The sequence below is a fragment of the Megalopta genalis genome, chromosome 10 (assembly GCF_051020955.1).
Source record: "Megalopta genalis isolate 19385.01 chromosome 10, iyMegGena1_principal, whole genome shotgun sequence".
Taxonomy (NCBI): domain Eukaryota; kingdom Metazoa; phylum Arthropoda; class Insecta; order Hymenoptera; family Halictidae; genus Megalopta; species Megalopta genalis.
Genome location: NC_135022.1, coordinates 9,908,386 through 9,935,275, shown reverse-complemented (window position 1 = coordinate 9,935,275; position 26,890 = coordinate 9,908,386). Strand labels below are relative to the sequence as shown.

General features: G+C 41.3%; 3 protein-coding genes across 7 annotated transcripts in view; 1 reads left to right on the top strand and 2 right to left on the bottom strand.

Annotated features, from left to right (window-relative positions):
• Nucleotides 1-715: 715 nt before the first annotated feature.
• LOC117223342 (protein spaetzle) lies at nucleotides 716-6,001 on the top strand. Its single transcript, XM_033475585.2, has 6 exons — nucleotides 716-1,103; nucleotides 3,048-3,279; nucleotides 3,659-3,831; nucleotides 4,518-4,577; nucleotides 4,666-4,769; nucleotides 4,853-6,001. Exons 1-6 carry the CDS (start codon nucleotides 1,041-1,043, stop codon nucleotides 5,106-5,108), a joined length of 888 nt encoding a protein of 295 aa, XP_033331476.1. The 5' UTR covers nucleotides 716-1,040; the 3' UTR covers nucleotides 5,109-6,001.
• A 73-nt stretch (nucleotides 6,002-6,074) lies between these two features.
• On the bottom strand, nucleotides 6,075-8,767 carry Spec2 (CDC42 small effector protein Spec2). Of its 3 annotated transcripts, none has more exons than XM_033475600.2 (3): nucleotides 8,245-8,767; nucleotides 7,431-7,722; nucleotides 6,075-7,356 (listed from the first exon to the last, which is right to left on the bottom strand). In XM_033475600.2, the coding sequence occupies exons 2-3, from the start codon at nucleotides 7,683-7,685 to the stop codon at nucleotides 7,348-7,350; spliced, it is 264 nt and encodes an 87-aa protein (XP_033331491.1). In that variant the 5' UTR covers nucleotides 7,686-7,722; nucleotides 8,245-8,767; the 3' UTR covers nucleotides 6,075-7,347. The 3 variants fall into 3 exon arrangements, with proteins under 3 accessions (XP_033331491.1, XP_033331492.1, XP_033331490.1); XM_033475601.2 differs by lacking the exon at nucleotides 8,245-8,767 and adding an exon at nucleotides 7,799-8,222; XM_033475599.2 differs by lacking the exon at nucleotides 8,245-8,767 and adding an exon at nucleotides 7,870-8,221.
• A 488-nt stretch (nucleotides 8,768-9,255) lies between these two features.
• Nucleotides 9,256-26,890, bottom strand: part of LOC117223339 (cell growth regulator with RING finger domain protein 1) — a 49,563-nt gene continuing 31,928 nt past the window's right edge. For 2 of the 3 annotated variants that reach the window (XM_033475576.2, XM_033475577.2), the window contains exons 3-6: nucleotides 13,493-13,664; nucleotides 13,211-13,352; nucleotides 11,628-11,735; nucleotides 9,256-11,526 (exon numbers count right to left, since the gene is read on the bottom strand). In XM_033475576.2, coding sequence (XP_033331467.1) covers nucleotides 11,074-11,526; nucleotides 11,628-11,735; nucleotides 13,211-13,352; nucleotides 13,493-13,664 — 875 coding nt within the window. In that variant the 3' untranslated portion in view covers nucleotides 9,256-11,073. The remainder of the gene's footprint in view (nucleotides 11,527-11,627; nucleotides 11,736-13,210; nucleotides 13,353-13,492; nucleotides 13,665-26,890) is intronic. The other variant, XM_033475574.2, reaches the window with a different exon arrangement.

The window sequence follows — 26,890 nt, the reverse complement described above, 5'->3', positions numbered from 1 at the left end:
ATTTGCGATTATTCAGATTGTGTAAAGATACATTTATGAGTTATTTATTTAATATATATGTTATTTGCGGCAAAAATAGTACAGTAACACTTGTTAGAAATCAGGGTTGGTTAAATCCATTTGTTTGAACGCGGACTCCGGTTATTTGAACGAAAAGATACGAGTAGTGAGGATAAATCAGCGGACTCTTATTACATGAACCTACAGTGCCATGAACTGATTTCCTTCCGATGCGTTTATATAAAGGAGTTCTACCGTATTACGAATCAAATATTTATGAATACTTATGCAATCGAAAGAAATTCGAAATTGAAAGAAATTGAAAATCGTTTCGTTAAAATCAACAATTCGAATAATGTAACCGTAACGTAATAAACTTCCAAAGATTCCGAGTCTACGAATAAGTTTACTTAGAATGATTAATTAAAAGAAGCATCTAAAGTTTTATTTTCACTAAAGAATTAGGTTTCCGGCAAGTAAACCGTTAATTGCATGAAGCCGTGGATCTGCCCTGTTCCGCATTCTACGCTCTGCACCCCTAACTCCGGAGGGGGATACTCGCAATTGTCAGATCGGTGGATCCACCCCCATTTGCATGGTTCCGCCCCTTGGGTCCCTAGTCTGGGCCTGTAAGAAGACAGTTGACGCGCTCGGCAGGCAACAGGCGACGGCTACAAGTACCACACCGCAGTTCAATCGTCAATCGTGATCCGTCGTTCGAACGTGAAGGATCGTCGAGTGGTCCGTCGACGACAGAGTCCAGCTTCGAGCGCTCCTCTTTCGCATCGGTTGCGATCCATAGTGTCTAAGTGCGTTTTCCATCTCGAAAAATCCATTCGCTCGCGAGTGGGCTGTCCGTGGAAAATCGCCGAGAGGCACAGGACTAGACGACGCGACTACGACGTACTGCAAACACAGTGCTGAAGAATACCATTTCCTACTAAGAAACGGTGCATGTGTTTGCGCTGTGGTTTCACGTGTCACCGAGAACCGAGCAACCCGTTCGAGATATCTGGACAACGTTGATACATTTATAGAAAATGGGACAAGAATATCGCAGTCCCGTCTTGGCATTCGTAGCACTTTGTCTTTTAATCCTATCGGTAAGTAAACGTGGTTTTTTTCAAAAGTCTACTGTTAATAACTCATTAGTCCGCTGTTAGTAACTCGTGCAGTCAGCAATTGCCGGGAACTTGATACCAAACAATATATACCGTACAGTTTTCAATCAAAGTATTTGTGCGATTTCTTCGCTTAGGCCGCATAATTTGTCTCCCGTATTCATTCGCACGATTATTCGCGTTTATATATTTTCTTCGATCTAGTTTCATTCGATTTGTGATCTGTAAACAGTCGACTTGGCGGTGCTGTAGTTGCATCTTGAATTTCAGCAGTTCGAAGCTATCGGAAATAAATGCGTTACAGATAGTCGAATAACGTCCAATTACTGGACGTGTAAACCAATGATTCGAAACACGTCCACGATGTATAAAATTGTGAATCGTGATACTCTATAATATTTCATATGTAGTTAACGCACGGTCTGCAATTAGCAGCCGGCCGGTCATATTTACGTAATCCGAGATCTGTTATCGTCGTCGTGTAACTGTATTTCACGAGCTAGGGTGGATTTGTGAAAAAGTAGACGGTTAATGTCAGTGGGTTTATCAGCACAAGAATGTTCGATAAACCGGAAAAAAAAGTTCAACTATCAGGTCAATGTCTGCGTGAAATTATATTAGAGGACGGTGACGTCGAGGCGATTCAAAGCGTTGCCCGATTAATTCTGCACGGAAAGTGACCGTCGCGGTTAATGTTAACAAGTGCCGGCAGTCTTGCAAATACAATATATTAGATTTTCTTCGGATTTATATTGCTGATTCGTGGTAATATCTTTCGCAGAAATCCATAATCTTCCGAAGAAGTCAAAAAAAAAAAAAATACAAGTGTTTTGCTTTCGAAATACCCTTACTATTTATTGAGCGAACTCAAAGTTAGGTATCTTCAAGTTTATCGTGTACAGCACGACGGTGATTTCGCCACCAAGAATTTACAACGCATCCGCCGACAACTTACAAGCGTACTTCGGTGATCGATTGCATATTTTAACGCAGGAGCTCTCAATGATTCTCCGAAACTTCGATATAGAAAACTCGAGAAAGATTAGAGAAATTTTAGAGGTACGACTGAGAACCCCTGTTACCAAAGGACGGAATAAACGAGTTAAGACTAATTATTCTTCGGATAGTGAAGAGATTGTAAAGATGTTTATCTTGATCAGGCACAGCTCGAATGATGCATTCGACTCGAAAAGCTAGGATAATAGGAATATGGAAGACTTCTTTCGGTCCTTCAACTTTCCACCGATTAGAAATAATATATGGAGTTTTCTGTTGCAAAAACTTTACAGAAAACAGTGGTAGGGAAAACAATGAAATATGACAAGTATATATGTCGATAGATCTTTGTTGCAGGGAATAAAAAGTAAATCGTGTGTAGTATAGTTATCGTCTGGCATAATGTTTCATAGCCTGGAAGGATTTATTATGAAGGATAAAGTAAACATAGTTGACCGTTCGTACACTGATGCGTAAAATTCTTTCTGCGAGATCGCACACGTGCCAGATACGCATCGAACAACGTTACACGTGTGGTTCGCCGGGAGAAACAAGAAACACAAAAATATTATTATCTAGCGTTTGTTGGCCGTAACTGATCCAGTGACTGGCCAATCGCGATCATTCCTGCGAGGTTTAAAATTGCCAGCAACGAGCACACAGCGTGCAGAATTATTAATACTCGCGTAAGTCATTGAATAGAGAAAGGATAATCGGTATTCGTTGATCCGCGAGTGTGGATACCGGATACATACTTACACGTAACGGTAGTTCTAGTTTTTCTGAAGGGACATTAACACTACACTGTACTTACATACTTGGGCTTGCGCGACGACGACTCGAACGGAACGTCGAATAATATGTACACAAAACGCACATTTTTTTTTAAAGCGACGTATCTCGATTAATATATCGGATGTGCTTTCGCAGATCGCACTGAACGTGGGTGCGTTACCATACCACGCAGATGAGGACACCGATCAATCTCTTGACACTGTCGAGGAATCAAGGGCGGCGGTGAACCCCGAACAACAATCAGTTCCAGAAACTATGACAGAATTGGACTTGAACGATACCGAGGATTGGTCCGACAACGATGACGAACCGCAACGAAGAGACCGCAGGCGTACGCCCATCAGATACCCGATTAGACGTTACAGAGGTACATAAAGAAAAGAAAATACGTGCCAACAATTCTTAAATTCCCCCCAATTCGTACCTATCAATTAATTTCTCTCTTATTCTCTTCGATATATTAGTTATATATATAACTAATATAATATAATAATATTAATATAATAATATAATTAATAATAATATAATTAATAATAATATAATATTAATTATATATATATCTTCTCTCTCTCTCTATATATATATATATATATCTACATATCATTGTACGTATGTAGAAAATTAGAATGCGGATAGGACGTTTTAATACATTGATTCACTTATCAGTCCTTTTTGTTTCCTAAGAACGTATCAAAGTTTCGGGTATCTCGATTATTTTATAATCGTAAACACACGTATTCTCGCAGGTTTTGAACAAATGCAGTCGGACGCTAAGATCGTGTTTCCTGACATGATTTCACGAGTGCCTGCCTGCAAGGGATCCACGTATTGCGAAAAGGTAGACGGTTATCCCGAGCACGTAGTAACCCAGGCGATTCAACGAAACGTTAGTCTCAGATATCTGGCTTCTGTTGACGAGGTTCGTAGACAAATTATTAGAACATATATGCACAGTTATACTCGCAACATTGAGCGTACGCCTTTTAAAACGAAATAACTTTTTTAAAACTGGACTCGGTGATTTGAATTTTTTTTTTTAGATGATAGCGGGGCTAGTCTATTAGACCACGATTAAAATACTTTTTTTTTATTTTTGCTATTACTTGGGATGACAAAAAATTAAACTCTCGTTTTTTTAACTTTTTTTTTTATCTACAACAAAAAATTAAAAAATGCCCCTCGTAGATCTCGGTAACTTGTATGCGTGGTGAAAATTTGATCGAAATTGCGATTTTTGTCATCTTTAATTTGTTGTAACTTATAATAACGTAAACTAATCTCGATAAAATTTTCAGCATGCATATAAGTTACTGAGATCTGCGAGAGGCATTTTTTAAATTTACGTTATAGGCTCAGATAAAAAAGTTAAAGAATGAGTCTTTTTTTTTGTTATTTCAAGTAATAGCAAAATTTAAAAAAAGTATTATAGTCATTGTCTAGTAGACATCGTCCTGCTATCGTTTAAAAAAAATTCAAGTCACTCAGACTAGTTTAAAAAAAAGTTATTGCGTTTTAAAAAGTGTACGCTTAATTTTGTGGGTAACTGTATATGTACATGTATATTTAATGAAATACCGATCTTTAATTTTATCTTGGTCCTATTAGATGCCCCAAATACAAGAGAGGCTCAACGCAAATGACGACACGCCACTCTGCGTAGCAACTGTATGTACATCTGCCGAATATTATCCACTAAAAATGACAAACTTGTTACTAAACAAATAATTGATTTAATAAACGCTTACTATTTCAGGAGCAAGTAATATATCCTCAAACAGCCGAGAACAAGGAAAACCAATGGAAATACATTGCGAATCAGGACAATTTTAAGCAGGGCGTACGTATTGAGAAGTGCAGGTGGGTATCCTATGAGTAAAATACCTTTGAACCCGGCTATCTACCATGTGCTATTTTTCTGACAAGTCTTAAATTATTTGCAGCATGGAGAGCGCTAGTTGCAACGTGATCGGTTCACCTGGAGAGGGCTATAAAACAACCTGCAAGCAAAAATACGTTTATAGACAACTTGCAGCAGTGCTGTCGGACGGCACGATGGTCCCGGACACGTTTAAGTTTCCATCAAGTTGCTGTTGCCACCTGACGTTTACTGGAAGCCCGTTTCCAAGAATGGCGTTTAATGCGGGGGGACAGAGAAGTAATAACATGACACCTGCCAAACCACGAAGAAAGAAATGAATTCTGAACAATGTGTGACACGAATATACGCGAAAAGGAGCTCTGTTAGGGATTCGCAATCTGTTCCATTCATTCCGATCAACACCTTGAACTAGATATGTATTTAGAGCACATTTGTATTGTTAATGGAAAATCGACAGATAAATTCCATAGACTGGAGTACAATTTGCTTAGATACAAATTTCTTGATACACGCGGCGACAATGTATGCATAATCGTTAAGTGCAAACTGACTTGTAAATATCGAAGTCGCGTTTTCTTCAAACTCGCCTAGTTTATTTTTTGTAAATACTGAGGTTTTTTCTAGAAATACGAGTTAGATGTATATATTCGCTATTCTGTTTTAATTTTTAGCATTAATCTAGACACGTGTGCGTGCGTTTATATACATACATGTATAAAACGAATATGCTCGAAATAGGTTGTCAGCTCAGCTAGGCAGCGTAAAGATGGTATAATGAAAGACTCGCAGGCGTTTCTTGGTTCCATTCATGACCAATGGATGCATAAAGTACAATTACAAAAGCATCATGGCTGTGTACGCATGTTTGATGTGTATGTACATATAGAATTTGTATTGCACTGAATATTCTTTTCAAAGTGAATATTTTTTAAACTTGTTACTGCATGATTTTAACTGAAGAGAGAGACAGAGAGAGAGAGAGAGAGAGAGAGAGAGAGAGACAGCTTTAAGGAGAATATTTTGTACTTGGGGACGAAGCGAGTTTCTTAAATGGACATGGATCTCAATCCACATACATATTATGTGATATTATACCTTGACATAGCGATATATAGTTTAGAAATATCTTTTGTATATACATATAGCTATACTGATAGATGTAATAATAATAATAATAATAAATAAATATGTTATATAACATTAAAGAAAATATTGATGCGCTTGTTATCGATAAATTATTCCTTCTACTTTTAAAAAAAGTAAATCATATCTATGAAACCAGATTACAAGTACACAAATTTATTCTTGCATATTAAATACAATACTTAGAGCTACCTCTTGTTACAACGTACGATTTCCTTATAGTCCATAAGTGCTTGTACATTATGAGTTTCCTTTACAATTTCTTTTTCCAAAGTACCAAAAGTCTAAATAAATATTCATGATGTATACATATAGAAGACGATCAGAATTCGGAGATATACAGGAATACTTTCTAAATTTATCTAATATATACTTTTCAATGTTAAGTGGTCCAGGATTTAAATTAAATTCTAAAAAATCCTTTGCGGATTATTTGTCCTCCTACCTCCTCGTCCTTTTCGTCTCCATACGTTTGTCACTGATCCATGGATACACCTCGGGAGATCACGATTTATAAGATTAAAGTATAACAAACAATAGCTATAATAATTCACGATTCGTAGTTGAATGATTATAGACTAGGAAGAATACGTACAAATCAATTTTTTCTTAACTCTTTCGACACATCTAAATTCCAAAAGTTACCTAATGTAGGTTTACGCGCCCCATTTTGGGGAGATGGAGTACAGAAGTAGGAAAAATGGGCCGTGCTTCGTGAACATTGGTGTCCACCGCATATATGCTAAAATATTTATCCATTAATCGGCACAGATAAACCATGCAAAATACATTCTTTCCTCTTTCTTTATCTCTTTACAAAAGCATTACGTAACCGTGAAGTACTTATATTCTCACTTGGAAGTATAAGACAGGTATCTAACATTTGTTAATGATAGATTTACTACTGTAAAAAGTCATTGCGTTATCAAAAAAAAAACATGTAAATACGAGTAACGCTCGATATAACAACTAGCATAATTAGTATAATGTGTGTATATCAACGAACATCGACTATTTTAAATGGAAGAATAATTCAAAGTTACTATAAGAAAAAATAATGCACCTCAAAACTTGTGTGTATAATGTGGCAGTTTCTGTTCCTATCGAGCATCCAGTCTTTACGATAAAAGCGTAACTTGTACGGTAGTTAAATGTAACTTGTAATTAAATACGAATTTTTGACATAGTCTCCGTAGAAATTAACATCTCGCAATTGTAGATTCTGTTTAGCTTGGTCTTCGTACATTTGATTTCATTCCAAGACAAGACGTCATTTGCAACATACCTTTACATACAGACTATGTGTATGTTTGTTTCAATGCGAGGAACGATAGACATTAAAAACACCGTCGATTTTATAGTCTCATCTCAAAATTGTTCCCAGGTCAGTCTAAATGTACTGTATAAATATTTTCAACATGCCTAAAATGAATTTTAATTCGCATATAATTTTTTATCCTTATACTTTCAGTTCAAATATTTACTTGTTACGTTACCTTAACTCCATAAGCGTTGTCATAGCCTCCTTTCATCTGCATCTGTGCTTGTAAATTGGACAATTGCGCACTGGTCATATCCACATCTCCGCTGCTTATATGACCGGTATGTCTAAAATTTGTCGGCACCCCTATCATACTGCGGTCTATCCTTAATCTCTGATGCGACCGTTGCCTTCCATTGCGCGTCCTTGGTCCTTGTTGCGTTAAACAACAGGTAAAACATTGCACCCAAAGTTCTCCGCTGCCAGCCATTGCTTCCTGTTATTGGCAGTTATTTATTCTTCAAAACCTGACAGATAAAATCACAAAATTTGTTAGTAATAATATTTAGATTTAGACAAAGTACTCCTAAAAATATATACTACCAGTTGTATTTCTAAAAAAGTTCTCGATACTGAGTATTTTGATCTTGGTTAAATTTGAAAAATTCACAAACCTAAAAGCTCAGCAAATTACGTTAAGTAATGAGAAAGGCAAGGTAATTTGCTTAGAGGGTTTTCGATTTCCTTTATAATCCGTAATGCACCGCAGTGATAACTAATAACCCACACAGTCAAAATTCAATTTTACGCGAACATCTCGTGCTTGTAGACTACAGTTGAGACATTTTAATATATAATTTACTCATCCCGGGAAACACTGACACAACTAAGAAACTGTAATAACGAAGTAAGGTTTCAAATTAGCACATTAGATGTTTGACGAATATTGAAATGGAAAATTTCGAAAGATCGAATTTACACCGGGTGTTATCACCACGCGAATGAGTCAGACGTGAAAGCTGATAGAAAAACAAGGACCGCGCACTCACCTCATCAAGTGATCGTGTTGTGGTTCGGGTTAACCTTTGCAACAACTCGTGATTCGAAGCCAGTGAAAAGCAAAACAAACATTCCCTTTTGATCGATGAGTGTACATGTGCCTGAAAAGGACATCCAAAACTGGCTCTCGCGTATCCTTCTAGTTGCGGTAAACCATCTTAGAGGTGAAGGTTCCAACGGAAACGAAAACAACCGAGTTTCCGTGACGAACAAAGAGAAGCGAACAATACGCGCCGGTTCACAACACAGTTTTGCGGTGATTTTCACGAGGCACGTAGATCCGCGTCCTTATTTTCGCTCACCGAATCATCTTAGGGCGGTCGTGTGCGTCGTTCACCTTCCTCTCGAAGACATTGCTCGTGGAAGACAACACGAGAAATGTTAATTTCTCAATATTAATTCTCGTGTCGACGAAATTTCGACTGACGTTTGAGAAAAAAAATTCGAATACACATGTAATGCAAAGCCAGAATCGAATGTCAACTTAATCAACGGTCACCAGAGTTGTACGTACACAGTGAAATATGTGTATGTACACAGACCGTGTGTTGCTAGAGACCCGAGCGTTTCCGAAGAAAGTCGAACGAACTCGAAAATCACCGATCTATAGAAGCTCGGATCTTTGGACACAAAGAACTTGCTCTACATATTCTTTCTGTCGCGCAAATTAAAAAGGACCACTCCTTTAGATTGAAGTCGTTTAAATTTAAAGAAACAACAAATCTGGCATATCGTTTAAATAGTAATTCTGTCAGTGTGTACTTGTTGGATATATATTTCGTAAGATTCATTGTAATCGCTAGATTGCAGGGATTTCTCCATTTGGCTTCTGTTTCCTATCATGCAGATAATTGTTGGGTAAGGGAGGGGCATATAAATATGATTCAGAGATTTAATTTAGATATTAAAGTTGCAATACAGATGTGTGGAATTAAAATCATCTTTTGCATTTCGTTCGCAGGATGGACCAACAACGCCTCATGTATAAGTACATGACACGATTTAACAGCATGAATACGCTTTATTAAATAAATTATATACAGGTTCTCACATACAGACATTGTTTCATCATCGAAACTCCATACTTGTTGAATCAAATATAAATTAGGATGTTAAGATCATCGACTACAATAACATTGACTTCAGAGGCCTTTTACTCTTGAATTAGCCGTATAGTTTCATTGTACTCCCCTACATGCACACGCGTTGGGTACTTGTAGCAGTGTAACTGTGCCACACGCGACGTTTCAATGATCCCTATCGTTGTTAACGACACGCACACTTGTAGCACTGCCAGCGATAAGAATCACCGAAGCATTTTGTTTATTCGGTTGCTTGTTACCAAACCGTGGATATTATGCAAACATTTCTTTAAATCTACGTTTGCATAAATATTCGCGGTCTGCTTATCACAAAAAGAGAGAACGAGAGAGTATGAGGAAGAAAAAGAGAAGAGAAAGAGTAGGCGGGAGTGGGAGGAAGGAGGAGAGGGAGAGAGAAAGAGAGAGAGAGAGAGAGAGAGAGAGAGAGAGAGAGAGAGAGAGAAATACCACTTTAAGCGAACAGAACGAAATTGAAAAGATTAAGGACTGCTTAAGTCTAGCTTCCGTTTAAACTCTTCAAGTGTTAAATTCAAATCTTCCGACATTCACGATTTGATATTTGAAACACGAATGGCTAAAATTCGTAACTCATTCCAAAGAGTGTCCATGTATAGAACACGAATATTCTGACGCGTGCTTAAAATTCTGTTCTCGTGACAAATCAACGGAGCGGGAGAACAATACCATGCTTTTTCTCTGAACCCATATTTCCGGAAGATATCCGGAAGTAGGCTAACGATAACGCGTTAACAAACGGTGAAATACAAAAGCGATTTTCTGTCCCGCGTTGCCCGGATTCTTTCGTGATGTGTGTCTGGTACATAATAGATGTTATTACAATTATCACAGTCTGTGTATTTACAGTTCCTAACGTTAAACGCAACGTTCTTCTCTTAAATTAATTTCCACCGAACGTTCATTCGTTTGTCCTTTCAATCTCCGACCGAGCACCGTTTTCTTTTCAGAAGAACCTCGCGTAAAAGTCACTCCATCGCTGCTCATGGACGGCAGAGCAATTACAAAGGAAACAAAAAGTATTTTCCTTCGGATCGTTGATCCGTTACAGCTAGACAAATCGAGCAGGTGGAGAAAGAGAGAGAGAGAGAGAGAGAGAGAGAGAGAGAGAGAGAGAGAGAGAGGGGGGGGGGGGGTAAAAGAGAGAAAAGAGAATGAGGAATAATAGATGGAGAAGAAGAGCGAGAGAAAACTGGAGAAATACTTTAAAGGCATGCATATCAGAACTAATGTCTTCTAGATCTATCGAATAAACTTGTGTTCGTATGAAATAATATCAATAACTTAATCGTTAGTTGCAATCGTAGAATCGGACACGTCCTATCTAATATTTTGTATGTACACCTTAAGTATTTATACAACGTTACTTGGTAAAAATCTGAAACGTTACTCCATAGGAGATTTAGAAGTGTTTACATTTTCGTCGTTGAATCTGTTGAATCGTCGGCACCGATTTCCTCTCCTGATATTTTAGAAATCTCGGAAATATTTTCAACGACACACCGCCCGTTCTCTCTGTCGTTCGAACGCTTCCCGAATTGCCCGTTGCTCTAACAGAAAGCTAACAGAAAGCGGTTCTCCTTCGTTCGTCGTTGCGAACGCTACACTTGGAAACGCGGGGCGGTCCCTCGGGCTCGAAACAACACGGTAAGTCTCCTGATTTCGAAATCGATTCGACTCGATTTGGAACGAGGGGCGATCCTATCGCGCGAATCCGAGAAAATCGGTGAGTCGGTCGTTCCAATCGTGCAGCCAGTGGGTGGGCCCGTGGCTCGGCTGTCTCTGCTTGCACGGGTTGATCTCCGCCTCGAGGGGCATGTACTCCTCGCCGCGGATGCAAAAGTAGCTCTTGATGGGGCTCCTGCACATGGGACACCGGTCCAACTTGCCGAAGCAGGAGGCGCAGATGCAGGTGTGCCTGCAGGGCAGCAGGGCTCTGGAAAGGGGGAAGTACTGGCAGACGACGCAAAGTTGCTCCCCAGCCGTGTTCCAGAGCGATCCCTCGGGATCCCCGGTTCCCGATGCGACCAGCGCACCCCTCGCAGCTCCCCCGTTGTTGTTGCATGGCTCCGCGAGCGCCAGGGCCGAGCCAAGACCGGAGGACACGTCTCCTTCGTCGTAGTTGGTCGAGTTGCCCGTTGCCAGGTACAGTTGCTGAAACCGGGTCAAACGATTTATTCTCTACTCTACTCCACTCTTTCTCCTCGTCCTACCGGTACACGCCGAAACGTGTCTTTGTCTTTTTCGACTCTCACCTTGAGGCAGGATAACTGGCCGTTCGCTTGCTTCAGATACTGCGCCAGGATCGAAGTCGGCAGGGTGCACACGCTATCCTTGATATGGACCACGTTCACCAGTGCCACCTTTTCCAAACAAACCAGTTTAACGAATCATTAAGAATACACGGACGCGTGTTGAGGCTGCGCGCCTACGTCTGCCGGCAGACGGCTGTCCGGTCGAAACCTTTCCCGCAACTATCCCGATCAATCAGCGATCCCTATATCCACGCGTTATTGTCCTTAACCTTTTAGGTACGGCTGAATTCTGCGCGAGGCTATTTCTCTGGACGGCAGAGTCCGATACTGTATATTCTGTCTGTATATACAGGGCGTCCCAAAAATGTCTCGCAATCCGAAAGTGGCGGGTTCCTCGGATCATTCGAAGCAACTTTTTCCTTTACAAAAATGTTCTCCGAGGCGCCGTTAACGAGTTATCAACGAAAAACAGTGACCAATGAGAGGCGAGCTCGGCTGGCGCGAGGCGATCGAGCCAACGAGCGGAACCGGGCTTCGCGCGCTGGTCGGCTGGGCCGCCTCGCGTCAGCCGTACTCGATTCTTATTGGCCACTGGTTTTTCGTTGATAACTCGTTAACGGTGCCTCGGAGAACATTTTTCTAAAGGAAGAAGTTGCTTCGAATGATCCGAGCAACCCGCCATTTCCGGATTGCGAGACATTTTTGGGACACCCTGTAGACTGTTGTAAATCGATGCGAAGACAAAAGAAGTGTGAAACAATGCATACGAAGACGATTATTTGGTTCGAACGATGAGCGAGTGAGCTACTAGAGCAAGCCGCTATAGTGCTTGCGATATCCTCGCGTCTAAAGGAAGGGCCCTACCAGATAGGCCTTACCCCGATGAGTCCTCCAGGAGGCCCACGCCTCCAAACGCTTCCTTCCTTTTCCATTCCCCTCCCTGCGTCGTTAGTTACAGCGCCGCTAAAGACAATTGCTCTTTCGAGGTTCCGCAGTAAGAAACGACGCGATCGACGCACACGACCCTTTTATCGATACGTACACTCCCGACCTCCTCGTTCCATGGCCAAATCCTCGAGCAATCCCGTTTAACGACTTTCCTACTGGAACTCTACGATATCGACAGACCTCTAAAGTACGAATTTTGTCGGCGAGGGAAGCACCTCGGTGGGTGCTCGGGGAGAGTGCTTCTTCGAATATCTTCGTTCGACGTTGACAGATCGGTTATCCGGGAATCGCGACGAAAGGAAAGAATCGCAGGCAAACGGGTCAGACGCTGAACGACGGGGAACCGATGAAAAGGACTCTAGAATGTTAGCGGAGGCAACGGCTACCAACGACCGCTATCTAGGACACGCCCCACTCCCGTGTTCTGCACGATCGCTCGACTAATTAAAAATCACCGGTCGGTAGCCAATGATCCATGGCTGGATAACGGAGTGGACGCAACAACGCACGGGGGAAGCCGGATTTAGATCAAGAACGCTTATTCATTCGTTTCTGTTTCGATCCGATCCGATCCGATTCGGTTTCGATCTATGCTCCCGGACAGGTTCGAAGCTGTCGAGATCTCGGATACTCACGGTTTCGTCGGGATGAGGATCCCCGTTGTCCCGACGGGTCAGAAAAATCACCAGAGGGTAACAGAGGCGCGGAGGTGTCCCAAGTTCCAGCTCGGGCGCCGGTAGCGACAGTCTCAGCGTCTCCTCGCCGTGCGGTTGTCTACTGCACATTTTGGTCAAGGAGCATAATCGACGTTTCCATGGATTTCTATCTGCGACTAACGCACTGGAGACTCGCGCACTGCCGGTAACCACCGCAGCGGTCGAGAACGACGCAACAATCGTCTCTTCGTAAAAGGATACGTTTGCGGCGGCGTGAGATACTGCGCGTGGCCTTGCAGAAGAGTGCCGTTCAAGGACGCGTCGCGGAGGGTGCTCCAGGGCTTCCAGAGCGCCAGGTGAAGCTCTCTTATGCTCACGCCCCAGATCGCTTGCAGAGAATACTCCACTTGACTCGACACCTCGCACTCAACCTCTGCGAACAGAAAAAAAAGATTACAATGATAATTCGGTTGGTCGTTCTGTCGCTGGCTCGTTCCCGAACGAACGCGAATCGCGAACTAGAACTCGTGTGGACGCCTCGATAGATCGGATCTCTCCGGGAACGAAGATCGAGTGGTCCATGGGACGGGAGAGGGAGGAACAGAGTACAATTTGGATTGGAGAAAAATAGACAGCAGCTTATAGTTTAACCCATTGCACTCCGCTGTCCTCTGACATCGTAATTCTAGCATATCGCTCGGATGTCCCCTCTCGTGGGACATTCAAGTTTATTAGCGATTACAGGGAATTGAATTATTTTGGCGCAACTTTTTCAGACATGCTTGTTTCCATGAAGTTTTCCCTTGAAACGGCACAAGAAATCAAATGAAAATTACTAGATAAAAGTACTAGATAAAGGTAAAATTACTAAGATATATACAAGAAATGTCAGCGGGTTTTGGCGAGAACGCGAGAGGCGTGCTCGCGACGGTTCGAGCACTTCGAAGGCGCCATTTGAAAAGAGCGATAAGACAGATTTGTAGAAGAAAGATCGGTATGCGTACATAGCACGCACTGTACAGCGAGATTTATAATCATAAAATCTGGAGGAAAAGATTTTCAAAGCTGAACTCGGTCTGGTTCGAAGCGTCGAGCGGTATAGATAGATCTAACGAGTGAGAAAATCGGAAAAGTGGTTCTTCTCTTGGTAAATAAATTGTTCGGTACAAGTTTTTTTGGTAAATATCATCTTGCGAGTTAGTAATAACAATTAGAAATTTTCAACCTATGTATTTATTCGTATTTTTTATTAGAACAATGGCGAAACGTTCGAACACGAATGAGTCTCGTGACACGAGTAGTAGCGAAGATGAGCTCCGGATAGACGTTTATACAGATACGTTAGAAAGACTAACTGTAGAAGGTTTTCTTCTACAGTTAGTCTATCGTTTTGATAGCAGCGATAGCGATATCGTCCAAGCAACGAGGCGACGAGAGAAAGAGTTCGCATAGATAGCGATTACAACAACGAAACAAAATTATAAAACAAACGATAACAAAATTATAAAAAATAAAATATTGATTTTTTTGCAAATTTCTCGATTTCAGCCAAACTCATACAAGTCCAATATCATTATAATATGTTAGTTAATTCCAAAAGCATACTAAATAATACGAGGGTCTGTAAATGCCCGTTTCTGCCGAAAAGTGGCACTGAGTAACTGGTAGCCAACGTCCAGAATGGTTCGGAGTGCTAAGGGTTAACAGTCGAAGTACAGAACGAGTAGCCCGGAGCGTAAGTACGCGGTCGCCTCGCGCGATGACGTTACTCAAAATCATTACGCAACCAGCCCACTTTCGAGTTTTTTCCTCTGGCCTGGCCACGAGATATCTCCGCGAGCCAAGGAGGTTTCCAGGTCATGCGCGAGAGGAGAGACCGCGGCGTGTTTCCTCCAGTTTTCTGGTTGATCCTGGTGGCGCGTACACGTCATTCGCTATTATGCATTTTCTCGTATGGTCCCTTGATCGGGGACACCGCTGCATCGATCGATGCGGTCCCCGTTCGATGGGGACTGGTCGTGATTTCGAAATTGCTCTTCCCGTTGTCGCGAATTACGCAAACGCTACTATTAACGCTATGCCGTCCGCAGATCTTAGATACGATTCTTTGGTTTGACGCCGGCATAATAGCTTGGACATTTTAGATTTAAACAAAAAATTCCGAAGATGGCAATGGTAATATAAATTCCTAAAATTAAGATATGTCGTCCAAGAATGTTCGTACTTAATTCTTGGTTGAACAAGCACAATGCTATAGTTAGTTCGCTGCCTTTTAACACCCAAGAAATATAGTTCAAATGTTATTCCAATTTTTTAAAAATAGCACCAAAATGGTACCAGCGGCATACAACAGATAGCTGTTGCATGGCACCAGCGTGATGCCACCGGACGGCATAGCGTTAACTTGTTATCGTAAAGCATCGCGAGCCGCATAGGGGAGCACGCGATCTCGTTAAAATCCATCGTTCTTCGAAGGTTCCCGAGCCGCGGGTTTCAAGGTCGGTCGCCAAGATTCGCCCGGATCGACGGCGAGCCGACATTTGAGGATCGAAGCGAGACGATCTCGAACGCGTGTCGTCGTTTTCAAAAATCCTGGCAGTCGAAAGGAGGCTGCAAGTCGCGATCGCGCGAGCTCCGTCTTTCACGAAAGTGAAAGCTGCGTTCTGCGCTTATGCTCTGTGCGCTATTCGCTGGTCACTATACACCTGTATGATCTACGGTTAGCATCTACCACGAAAGCTGCGTCTAGCCGTTTACAGTAATGTCTCTCTAATTGACGCCCAGATTGCGTCGATATAGATTGCGATATAAATCTTTGCCAAAGAGAATGACAGCTGTCATTAAATGTAAAGGAGGAACCACAAAATATTAGGCATTAAATGTCATTCATTGGTTCATTGCTATGGATAATTTTTAATGAAATGTTCTATCATTTTGTTCCATTGCATTTCCATAAGAATTCTTTTTTCCCATTTGTGCATGTTTACAGTAGTATGGTAAATTCTCCCCACCAATTGTCCTTCAACTTTGCACACAAAAATGGACAATTTGGGAAGAGGAGATACGATTATTCGAGTCTTGCGGTTTATTTTTATAGTTACAAATTATCCACAATTTTAAAAACGAGCCGCAAGGCTCGGATAATCGTATCTCCTCCTCTTCCCAAATTATCCAATTTAGTGGACAATCCGAGCGTCGGTAAGGGAGACATGACAAATTCTCCCCAATTGTCCCTTAGACAAAAATGGACAAATTGGTAAGAGGGGATACAATTATTCGTTTTTACAGTCGTCGATTGTCAACAACTATAACAAAGGTGTCGCGAGGCTCGGATAATCGTATCTCCTCCTCTTCCCAAATTATCCAGTTTAGTGGACAATCCGAGCGTCGGTAAGGGAGACGTTACAAATTCTCCCCAATTGTCCCTTAGACAAAAATGGACAATTTGGTAAGAGGGGATACGATTATTCGAGCCTCGCGGCTCGTTTTTACAGTCGTCGATTGTCAACAACTGAGCCGTTTATTTTGAAAGTGGCATAAGTCACTTTACCGTAATGTGAAAAGTGGTGATTTTTTCATGTTTACACGGAATTATTTATACCGAGAAAAATATCAGTATCCCGAGATAACGAATACAAGTAAATCTTCTCGAAAGTTGGCATCCCTTAACCCTTTCGCTACGGGCGGATTTTCCGCCGCGGTACTTCTGCTGGACGGCGCGCTGCGACATCGCTGCACGCTACAAGACGCCGATCGTTGCGGGGGTACCGCAGCGGAGAACCCGCCCGTAGCAAAAGGGTTAATCCAAATAAAGTTGAACAAAATTGAAAAAAATAAGGCATATCTATTTATCCGTTGTTGAGAGAAAAATAAGGTGAATTAGCTTTCTGCAGTAAGCACTGACTTTATTCGCTACAAACGATCGAACTTATGGAGGGCCACTATAGTGGCCCTTAGTACCTCGATGGCATCTTATGGAGGGCCACTATAGTGGCTCGTAGTACCTCGATGGCATCTTATGGAGGGCCACTATAGTGGCTCGTAGTATCGAAAGGGTTAAATATATCGACTTAAAAACAAAGTGACTTATGCCACTTTCAAAATAAACGGCTCAACTACAACAAAGCGGTCGCGAGGCTCGGACAATCGTATCTAGTTTTCCCAAACTGTCAATTTTTGTTGCACAGGCCGAGGGACAATTTGAGAGAATTCAGCGGCATCTCCGAAGCTCCCGGTTGCTCCCAAAAACTTTTGCACGGCGTCCTCGATATCGCCGATCGAACGATACGGCCGTGGGATACGATCGATGGAATTTAGCTTCGGCGGGCGCACGCCGACGATTGTTGGCGGGGTCAGGGCACCAGAGCGCAACCGGATCTCTCGATAAGTTTATTCGACCGTTGACCGTAGATCGTCGCGCATCGATCGCGTCGCCATGATTTTCATAAGCAGAAGGGAACTTGACCGTAGCTCCGAGCAACCTTGATTAGAGTCCGGGTTAACGACGTTTCGTAATTGTTATTTAAAGATAACGAGAGCGCCGCGACTACGATAATTTATGGAGAGCTATTCAGATTTTGTAATCGCTCGAATGAAGTAGCTTGACAATAATATCGGTAATCGATGCAGATCGCTGACGCATATGCGATGTACGACTGCGGTCTGCGATCTCTTTTAACTTGCAAAATTCACCGGCTACTGTCGGACATCCGATCGCAATCGTGAGGGTGCGGTCGATCAATGGCATTCGATCGTCACGAACTTACAGGCGCGTCGAAGAACTGCTGCAGACCAATGTCTGATTTTTTAACTTAATTCACAACCGCATTGTCTGCCCGTTTCATCCTGGCAAACACATTTTCGTGCTACCAAGTCCATGATCTTACTTTCATTCACCCGAACGCCAAACTGAAATTATGTACGACCTGCATAATCCGATCGATCGTATTATCGCAGAATTTAACTGCCTTGTCGAACACGTCGGTGTTTCCTTTGGTTCTCGCTGCGATATAACCGTCCGCGGAATCATGTTTTATTTAAATTATTTTTTTATCGTTAACGGTGCCACGGAGACAATTTTTGTAAAGGAAAAAGTTGCTGTATATATATATATATATGTATGTCACTATTTAAATGTAAAATGTTATTGTCAGTTTTGCAAATATTAAATGTTTTTTAAGAAGCGGATTTTTTCAAAAAATCACTGATTCATCATCGTTGGACGCGTGTAAAGCTCGATATCTGTAACCCGCGGACAGTGTGTTAACACGCACGTAAAGGGCAAATAAATGATAAATAAAAAATGATAATAAAATTCAATTCGGAATGCGCGAATCTCGCCCAACGAGTTCGCGATCGCTTCGTCCGATAAATCGAACTGATCGATATTTCGAGGGTAGAGACTAGACTTTGTTTTTTTGAGTTCGATCCGAAGGTACCGTGGTATCGCGTACCTTTCGCGCGAACCGATTCGAATGGAATGGAATGGAATGAAATGAAATGAAATGAAATCGAACCGAACAACAACACGATCCGTAGGGGGAGAATCGAACGGGCGAACGAACACGGCCGAGAACGGTGTAACGATCGTGCGTGACGAACGGTTCGGTGAAAGGACAGAAAGAACGCGACAACTGCACAACGCGCATAGTCGCTTTGCACTTGCTCGCCACGGTCCGAAGAGCGACAACAGTTGGCTCCTCCGGTATTGCATCCGCGGCACGATAATGGAGATAATGGGGATAATGGGGATAATGGGGGTGTCGCGCAGGAATTCCTACAGGAAACCTGGCTCTCTCTCCCCCCCTAACCCGTTAGGTCGACCCGTTCTTTTCAATCGAAATGCCAAGGACGAATCGTTGCGACCACCTTGCGATCCGAGGGAAATTCGAAATGTCGCGAACGTCGTCGGAGCGCCGTGCGCCATTGGGATTCGAAGAGGTCGAATTGAAATCTCGTCGAATAGGATTCGCGATCGGTTCAACGAAACAATTCGATCGGTCATGGATCTGGCTCGTGCTTTTGTGTCTGCAATATTGGAGAGAAAAAAGCCGGCCTACGTGATCCGATGAATCGCGGCATGATAGCTGCGCCCGATCTTTTTACCGGTTCCGTGCAAATCCTTCGACGTCGATTGCGAAATATTGGGTTGGCAACTAATTGCCGACTTGTTCGATGAAATAAAAAATTTTTTTACTCGGAACGAAGTTTAATCTGTAATGTATTTTCCATTTTGTTCGATGCCCTTTCGCCGTCTCTCCGACAACTTGAAAATTCCACGCTCGTAGAAAGTCTGATCCTTTTCGGCCAAAAACTGAGTTAAGTGAGATTTTACAGCGTCGTCGTCGTTAAAAGTTTTACCACGAAGAGAGTTGTCCAGGGATCGAAATAAGTGGTGATCCGATGGCGCGAGATCAGAGCTATATGGTGGGTGTAACAACAATTCCCAAGCAATATCCATGAATTTTTGCCGAGTGGACAAAGACGTGTGCGGCCTAGCATTGTCCTGCTGGAAAATGACACCTTTACGATCGACCAATTCTGGTCGCTTTTCCTTGACCGCTGCATTCAATTTGTCCAGTTGCTAACGTTCACGAATAATAAAAAATAACATAATATTAATAATAATAATAATATTAATATCAATAATATCAATAATAATATTAATAATAATAATAATAATAATAATAATAATAATAATAATAATAATAATAATAATAATAATAATAATAATAATAATAATAATAATAATAATAATAATAATAATAATAATATCAATAATAATAATATTAATAATATTAATAATAATAATATTAATATTAATAATATCAATAATAATAATATCAATAATAATAATAATAATAATAATAATAAAATTTCACACGAATCTTACGAGATCTATCTAAATCGTGACAAATCTGTTAAGCTCGGTCGGGATCGAGGAGGACGCGAGGAGGAAGAGGAGGGACGCGACTGTTCCCCGATATTTCAGAAACGATGGAGGCAGTTGCGCGGAACGGTCGATTATCAAATATCGTTGCATAATTCGGGCCGGACGGGCCGTCTAATCCATTCGCCCGATTGCACAAACCGCACGTCGGAACGAGACCATTCCGCGTACCGCGCGCGCCGGCGAGAAAAAGTTCCTTCGCCTAACAGGACAAGGATACCGAATAGAGTCGGAATCGATTGACTCTGTACTCTTCGCTTTCAGATATCGATTCAATTTATTTATTTATTTATTTATTTATTCATACGGGTAAACAGCAATATTTTTACAACGATAAAAACACAAGCATAACTTAGAATGAATGACGGCGAATCGAGCAAACAGTTTATAAAGTCGTCTTTTAACACATCGAGCGCCGCGTCGGTCGTATACGCGGACATGTGAATTTAATTAATTAATTAATTTAAAATACGCGTACACTAATCGCGGACACGAATTTTTCAGCAATTTTAAAGATCCATTCTCATTCTAATATATTCGAACAAACTGAATTTGATTAGGATGTTTCGGATGCGAAGGAATTCTAATGCAATCCATTATAATAAATTTTAACTTCCTAATTTCGGTTTAATTGACTGTATCGCTTTGACTTTGTGGGAATTTTCAATGGTCGATTGTCGTCGTCGAACGTGTTCGATCTAACACTCGATGCAAATGTGTGAATTTTATCGGTATTATTATTTTCGGATGAATACACCCTCGTGCGAAGAGGGTGCAAATTTTACCCTCGTGTAAAGAGGATCGATCGAACGAAATCTCGACGGGTATTGCGAGGTTCTAAAGGGCAGGATCGATCTCGCAAGTAGAAACGGATGATTAATTCCGAGCCGATTAAATTACAAGCGAGGTGATTTATTCGAGCAACAGTGAGAAACATCTTCGCGTACAATGTCCAAGTTTCTTCCATCTCTAATGTAGTTTATCTTTGGAAGCTTAGCCAGCGACCTCGAAGCTAGTCGACTACAGACCTTCTAACCGGTTGGAGAAATTGCGAAAACACCGCGCAGTGATCGGTTTTCATACAAGCGGCGGAGAAAAAACATATAACAACTAAAATTATATGTTTAAGCCTCGCTTCTTCATTTTATATTACTATACATATACATATACATATTCATTTTATATTACTATACATATACATATACATATTCGTTACATATTCATTGCTATACATATACATATTCATTAATCTACTGTATTTTAAGCGGTTCGTCGTTAGGCAAACGTTACTCTTTCCATAGCGAGTTTCGACGGTCGAAACCGCCGTCTTTCGAATACATACATGAGCCGTTTATGTTGAAAGTGGCATAAGTCACTTTGTTTTTAAGTCGAGATATTTAAGGGTTTGCGTTTTAACACGTTTCAAAATATGGATGCTAACTTTCGAGAAGATTTATTTGTATTCGTTGTCTCAGGATACCGATATTTTTCTCAGTAGAAATAATTTCGTAGAAACATTAAAAAATCACCACTTTTCATTACGGTAAAGTGACTTAAGCCACTTTCAAAATAAATAGTTTAGGAAAATGACTGACATATGTTAATTTTGTCCGACGTATTTTACCGAAGTGACGTTACGAAAGGACAGTGATTTACTAAAATTGTTGAATAAATTATACATATAATAATAATTTATACCATGAACATATTTAATATAAAGGTTTGATTTAAGTATTTTTTATTTTAATATTCATAAAATACAAAAATAACTAGTACATTTTGAAACATAAGTATAAGTAATTTATATGAAAATACATCGGTTCAATTTCATTTTCGTCATCGATAGGAGCGATTAAGTCCTCGGAAATCGTGTTTTGTTTCAAATTTTTTAAATAACTGTGGTATATCGGGGGTATATATTTAAGCAAGTCCATCGTGTCTTTGTATTTCGCTGAAGAAACAGGACGAGATCCAGCGTACGACGGATCCATTTCTATTTGTGAATAACGCCTAGGTCTTCCTCTTTTCGGTGACAAATCCAAAGTTAGAAATTCATGTTTTTCATCTAAAGTTAGTTTATAAAACATTTTATAGCCATCTGCTGGCGGGCCTGGAGGTAGCCGCCATATCACTATAATATAATTTACAAAACTGCGCTATTCTTTCGCACTTATAAAAATAAGTCCAGCGATCACAACTTTTTTAAAAATACTGAAAATAATTCAAAACAATACTTCACGCACACTTATCACACGTTTCTATTTCTTTCACACCAAGCCCCGCAATTAATTTCCCGAGTACAGCGACTTACGCCACTTTCAAAACAAACACGTTTGTTATACCGTTAATTAGCAAAACTTCTCTCGAACAAATCTCAATAGTTCTCAACTTATCGATCGCAAATTTTCTTCAAATAAAAAGATACCGTTCGATTGTAATTAGTGTTACCATTAACTCGATCTTTTTGAAAAAGTGACTTATGCCACTTTCAAAATAAACACGTTTGTTATACCATTAATTAGCAAAACTTCTCTCGAACAAATCTCAATAGTTCTCAACTTATCGATCGCAAATTTTCTTCAAATAAAAAGATACCGTTCAATTGTAATTAGTGTTACCATTAACTCGATCTTTTTGAAAAACTAACTTATGCCACTTTCAAAATGAACGGCTCGCATATTACCTTCAATAATGAATAGAGGGAAAAGGCAGCATCCTTGAAACAAAAATCGCCTCTCGTTCACCGTGGCGAGATTTCACTCCCATTTGGACGGTCCGCGACCGTGTAACGATTCCGCGCGACGCGAGGCGACGCTGCGATCGATCACGCGTCGCCTCGCGTCGCTTCGCGTCGCGTCGCGCCATTCCGCGACACATTCACGGTCGGCTGAATTTCTGACGCGTTTCTCTTTCTTTCGGCGATCGAGCGACACGGCCGTGTCGCCAATTTTCCTTTGTCCCGGTGTCCCGGGGCCCGGAGTGCTCGCCAGTACCAGCGACATTCGTTCCGTTCGAGGCGTCCACGGTGCACCGTGCGTCGCGTACAATGTACCCCACCGCTCCCACCTCCAGCCGCCGACCTGACCCTATCTTCCCTCTAGTCTTCTCTCGGCTTGTTTGCCCTCTCTCTCTCTTTTTTCTTTGGCTCGTGCAAACGTGACTCACGCAGCCGACGACAAGCCTTGGAGAGCCGTGCAAACAACCGGCCCGGGTCGCACGACTCCTCCCGATAACGTATCGATCCTCGATGCTTCCTGTCGGGTTTACCGTCGGCCAAAAAGTCCAAGGATTCGGGACAGCTCGAACAAACGGGCTAAAACCGTCGCCGCGCGTCTAGCAGCCCTTTTGCTGTCGACGATCCAGCCGATTTTCTAGTAATAGCTTAACAATAGATTTAAGGAGCACTAAAAGCAGCTGCTTTATAATTAGTTCATGAAAGAAACAATATTTGTTCTGATTTGTAACATTTGCTGTAAGTACAGAGTCCTCGGAAGAAGGCACCTTTGCGCTTAGATTCCCCCTCTTGTTAGCTTCCCCCTCTTACTGCCGCAGCTAGCGGTCGGTACTGGCTGTCGCGGTCGGCCAATACCGACCGTTAGCTGCGGCGGTTGGAGAGGGAGCTAGTAAGAGGGGGAAATGTGAACACAAAGGTGGCTTATTCTCGCGTAAGGACTATACACCATCGTACAGTAATTTCTGCCAGAAATGCTCGGAGGTCGGAATTGAAACCGGCAGATCTGAGAATACTGAGTCGCGATTCTTCGAGCCTCGCGGCTCCTTTTTTTATAGAAACTCGGGGCAGTCGGCAAAAAATGACAGCGGCCAGCATGCTCGTGTATATTAATATGAATGTATAGATGCTAGGATATATATGCTAGAATAAAAACGATGACTTTACTCTTTTATTTCTAATTTTTTTTTTGCCACGATTCGAAAGCAATTCGGAGGCCACATGCCACGATTCGACGATCACGTACGCAGATAACCCAGTATCTACCGCGTACACCTTGCAGCTCCACGGTTTTTTTGACCTGACTCACGCTCAAACAGATCGTGTTGTATTGTTTTCCGAGAATTCGCATCACACGCTTGATCGACTCCGTCGTCCCTTAGCATAGACGTAGCAATAAATTGCATAGGCACAGGACCAGGACGGGGAAATTCACAGCAACTCGAAATTTGGCATTTCCGGGAGAAATTACTATTTATTGAATGAATCGTTCATAAACGTGTATCTTTAGGATACGAATAATCGTAAATTAAAAAATTAGTGACAGGAAATGTTGACGGGTTCCGTAAACCCAATGTTAACGCGTTTGCTTACGCTGCTCGTTGTGTAGGTTGTAGAAAATGTTTTCCAGTTTATACTTTAACCTTTATCGCTTCGCATTTATTTTGTCGAAGTTGTTCACCAGCGTCTATCCTATCGAAAATACAACTTCGACGAGAAAAGCACCGTATACTTTTGATATATAACTTTAATAATTAAAAATAAAGATATAAAATAATAAAAAAATAAATTTCGCAATTTTTATTGTTTACTGTTATTTATTTATTATCTTCACAATTTATTGCGAAGCGTTTCATATTTTCTGCCCGTTTAATTGACCTAATGCTTACTCTCCCATGGGTTCTTCCGCTTATTTAATAAATAAATAAATGTCGATTCCAAGGTTACTCGGTCCCTTCACCATTCTCCATTCGCTCGGAAGAATACTATGTATTTGTTCGAGACACGAAGCGTAAGAAAAAGGCAGATAAACGACCTCGTAGATCGCGCAACATCTTCGCTTCGGAAACCCGGACGTACCCAATTATAAATTTAAGCCCGCTATAACATGCAGAAAGTGTAAAAAATTAAACAAAGCGTAGATACACGCGACGCGTGACATACAAATGACATTGCAAGCCTGCTATCCGCATGTTATGTGATGTTATTTTACAATTGCAGACACTGCCAAAAGAAAAACTCGATTTTATCGGCGAGATTTCGTTAGCATAAATTAATTTCTCATTCGCAGCTCGACTAGGTACCAATTATTTCTTCTTCGCCTAGTCAAACATCGTCGTAGAAACGGTTATTGTAATTAAGCAATAATGTCCAGGGTGTCCAGGAAGGTTGTAAAGTTACCGAGGCCAAACAGACGAGGAAGGTTCATATAATCTTTTGTCCGAAAATGCTTTGTTCAGCTTTTAAAGATATTTGTGATTTATTGCAGCAATTATAAGAAATGGTCGGAAGTTCCTTCCACTGCAAGAATGCACGCTTTCGTTCGTCGAACTCTTTCGAATGTTCCATCTGTATTGGAAATAATAATAAATGCACTTGAAGCGCATTCCCAGAATTGATCTTCTATTTCTATTGTACAGGATGTCCCACGATTATGGTACTTCCGGGAAATGAGGGATTCCCGAGGTCATTTGAAGTAACTTTTTCCTCGGTGAAATTGCAAACCGCAGCTTTGTTTACGAGTTATTAACGAAAAACAGTGACCAATCAGGGACGAGATCAGCTGGCGCGAGACACGGCCGAGCCAATGAGCGGAACTGGGCTTCGAAGTTAAAAATTGAGATCTGTTTGAATTTAATGTAAAAAAACGACATTACTTTACGGCCCCCCTAACATAAACTTTGAATGCTTATATCTTTTCAATAAAGCATTTTCGGACACTATTTGGTTGGCAACTAAGTAATTGCCGATTTGTTCAATGAAATAAAAATTTTTTTTACTTGAAACGAAGTTTAATCTGCAATGTATTTTCCATTTTGTTCGACGACCTTTTGCCGTCTCTCCGACAACTTGAAAATTCCACGCTCGTAGAAAGTCTGATCCTTTTCGGCCAAAAACTGAATTTAGTGAGATTTTACAGCGTCGTCGTCGTTAAAAGTTTTACCACGAAGGGAGTTGTCCAGGGATCGAAATAAGTCGTAATCCGATGGTGCGAGATCAGGGCTATATGCTGGGTGTAACATCAATTCCGAAGCAATATCCATCAATTTTTGCCGTGTGGACAAAGACGTGCGCGGCTTAGCATTGTCCTGCTGGGAAATGACACCTTTACGATCGACCAATTCTGCTCGCTTTTCCTTGACCGCTGCATTCAATTTGTCCAGTTTGTAACGTTCACGAATAATAAAAAATAACATAATAATAATAATAATAATAATAATATCAATAATAATAATAATAATAATAATAATAATAATAATAATAAAATTTCATTTGTCCAGTTGCTAACATTCACGGATAATAACAAATAACATAATAATAATAATTTTATAATATAACATTTACGGATGTCATAAAAATGGGAGCGAGAGACATCTATAACTGAAATCGGCAATTACTTAGTTGCCAACCCAATAGTTTGTACGTGGAGGTGGAGTGCTATTTGCTCCTGCGCTAATAATTATAGTAATCCATACAGATTCCGGTTTCTAGAATAATATTTCTCGCGTAAACGCCGATGGTGATAAACGTCGAGGAGTCTCGAGCGATTCGAGCAGGCGATATATAAAATTCACTGGACATCGATATGAGAAAATTAGCTTTTCGTCAAAGAGTCGCTAAAATCTTCTCGATCCGGCCTCGCGGTGCGGCGGCCGCGACTTGCGAGGAGTAGGCGGCGCGCCGCGGACCGCGTTGCCGCGTGGAACCGAACGCAGAAGGGCCAGGTGACCCGGTGATTTCGCGAGAAACGAGCAAGCGA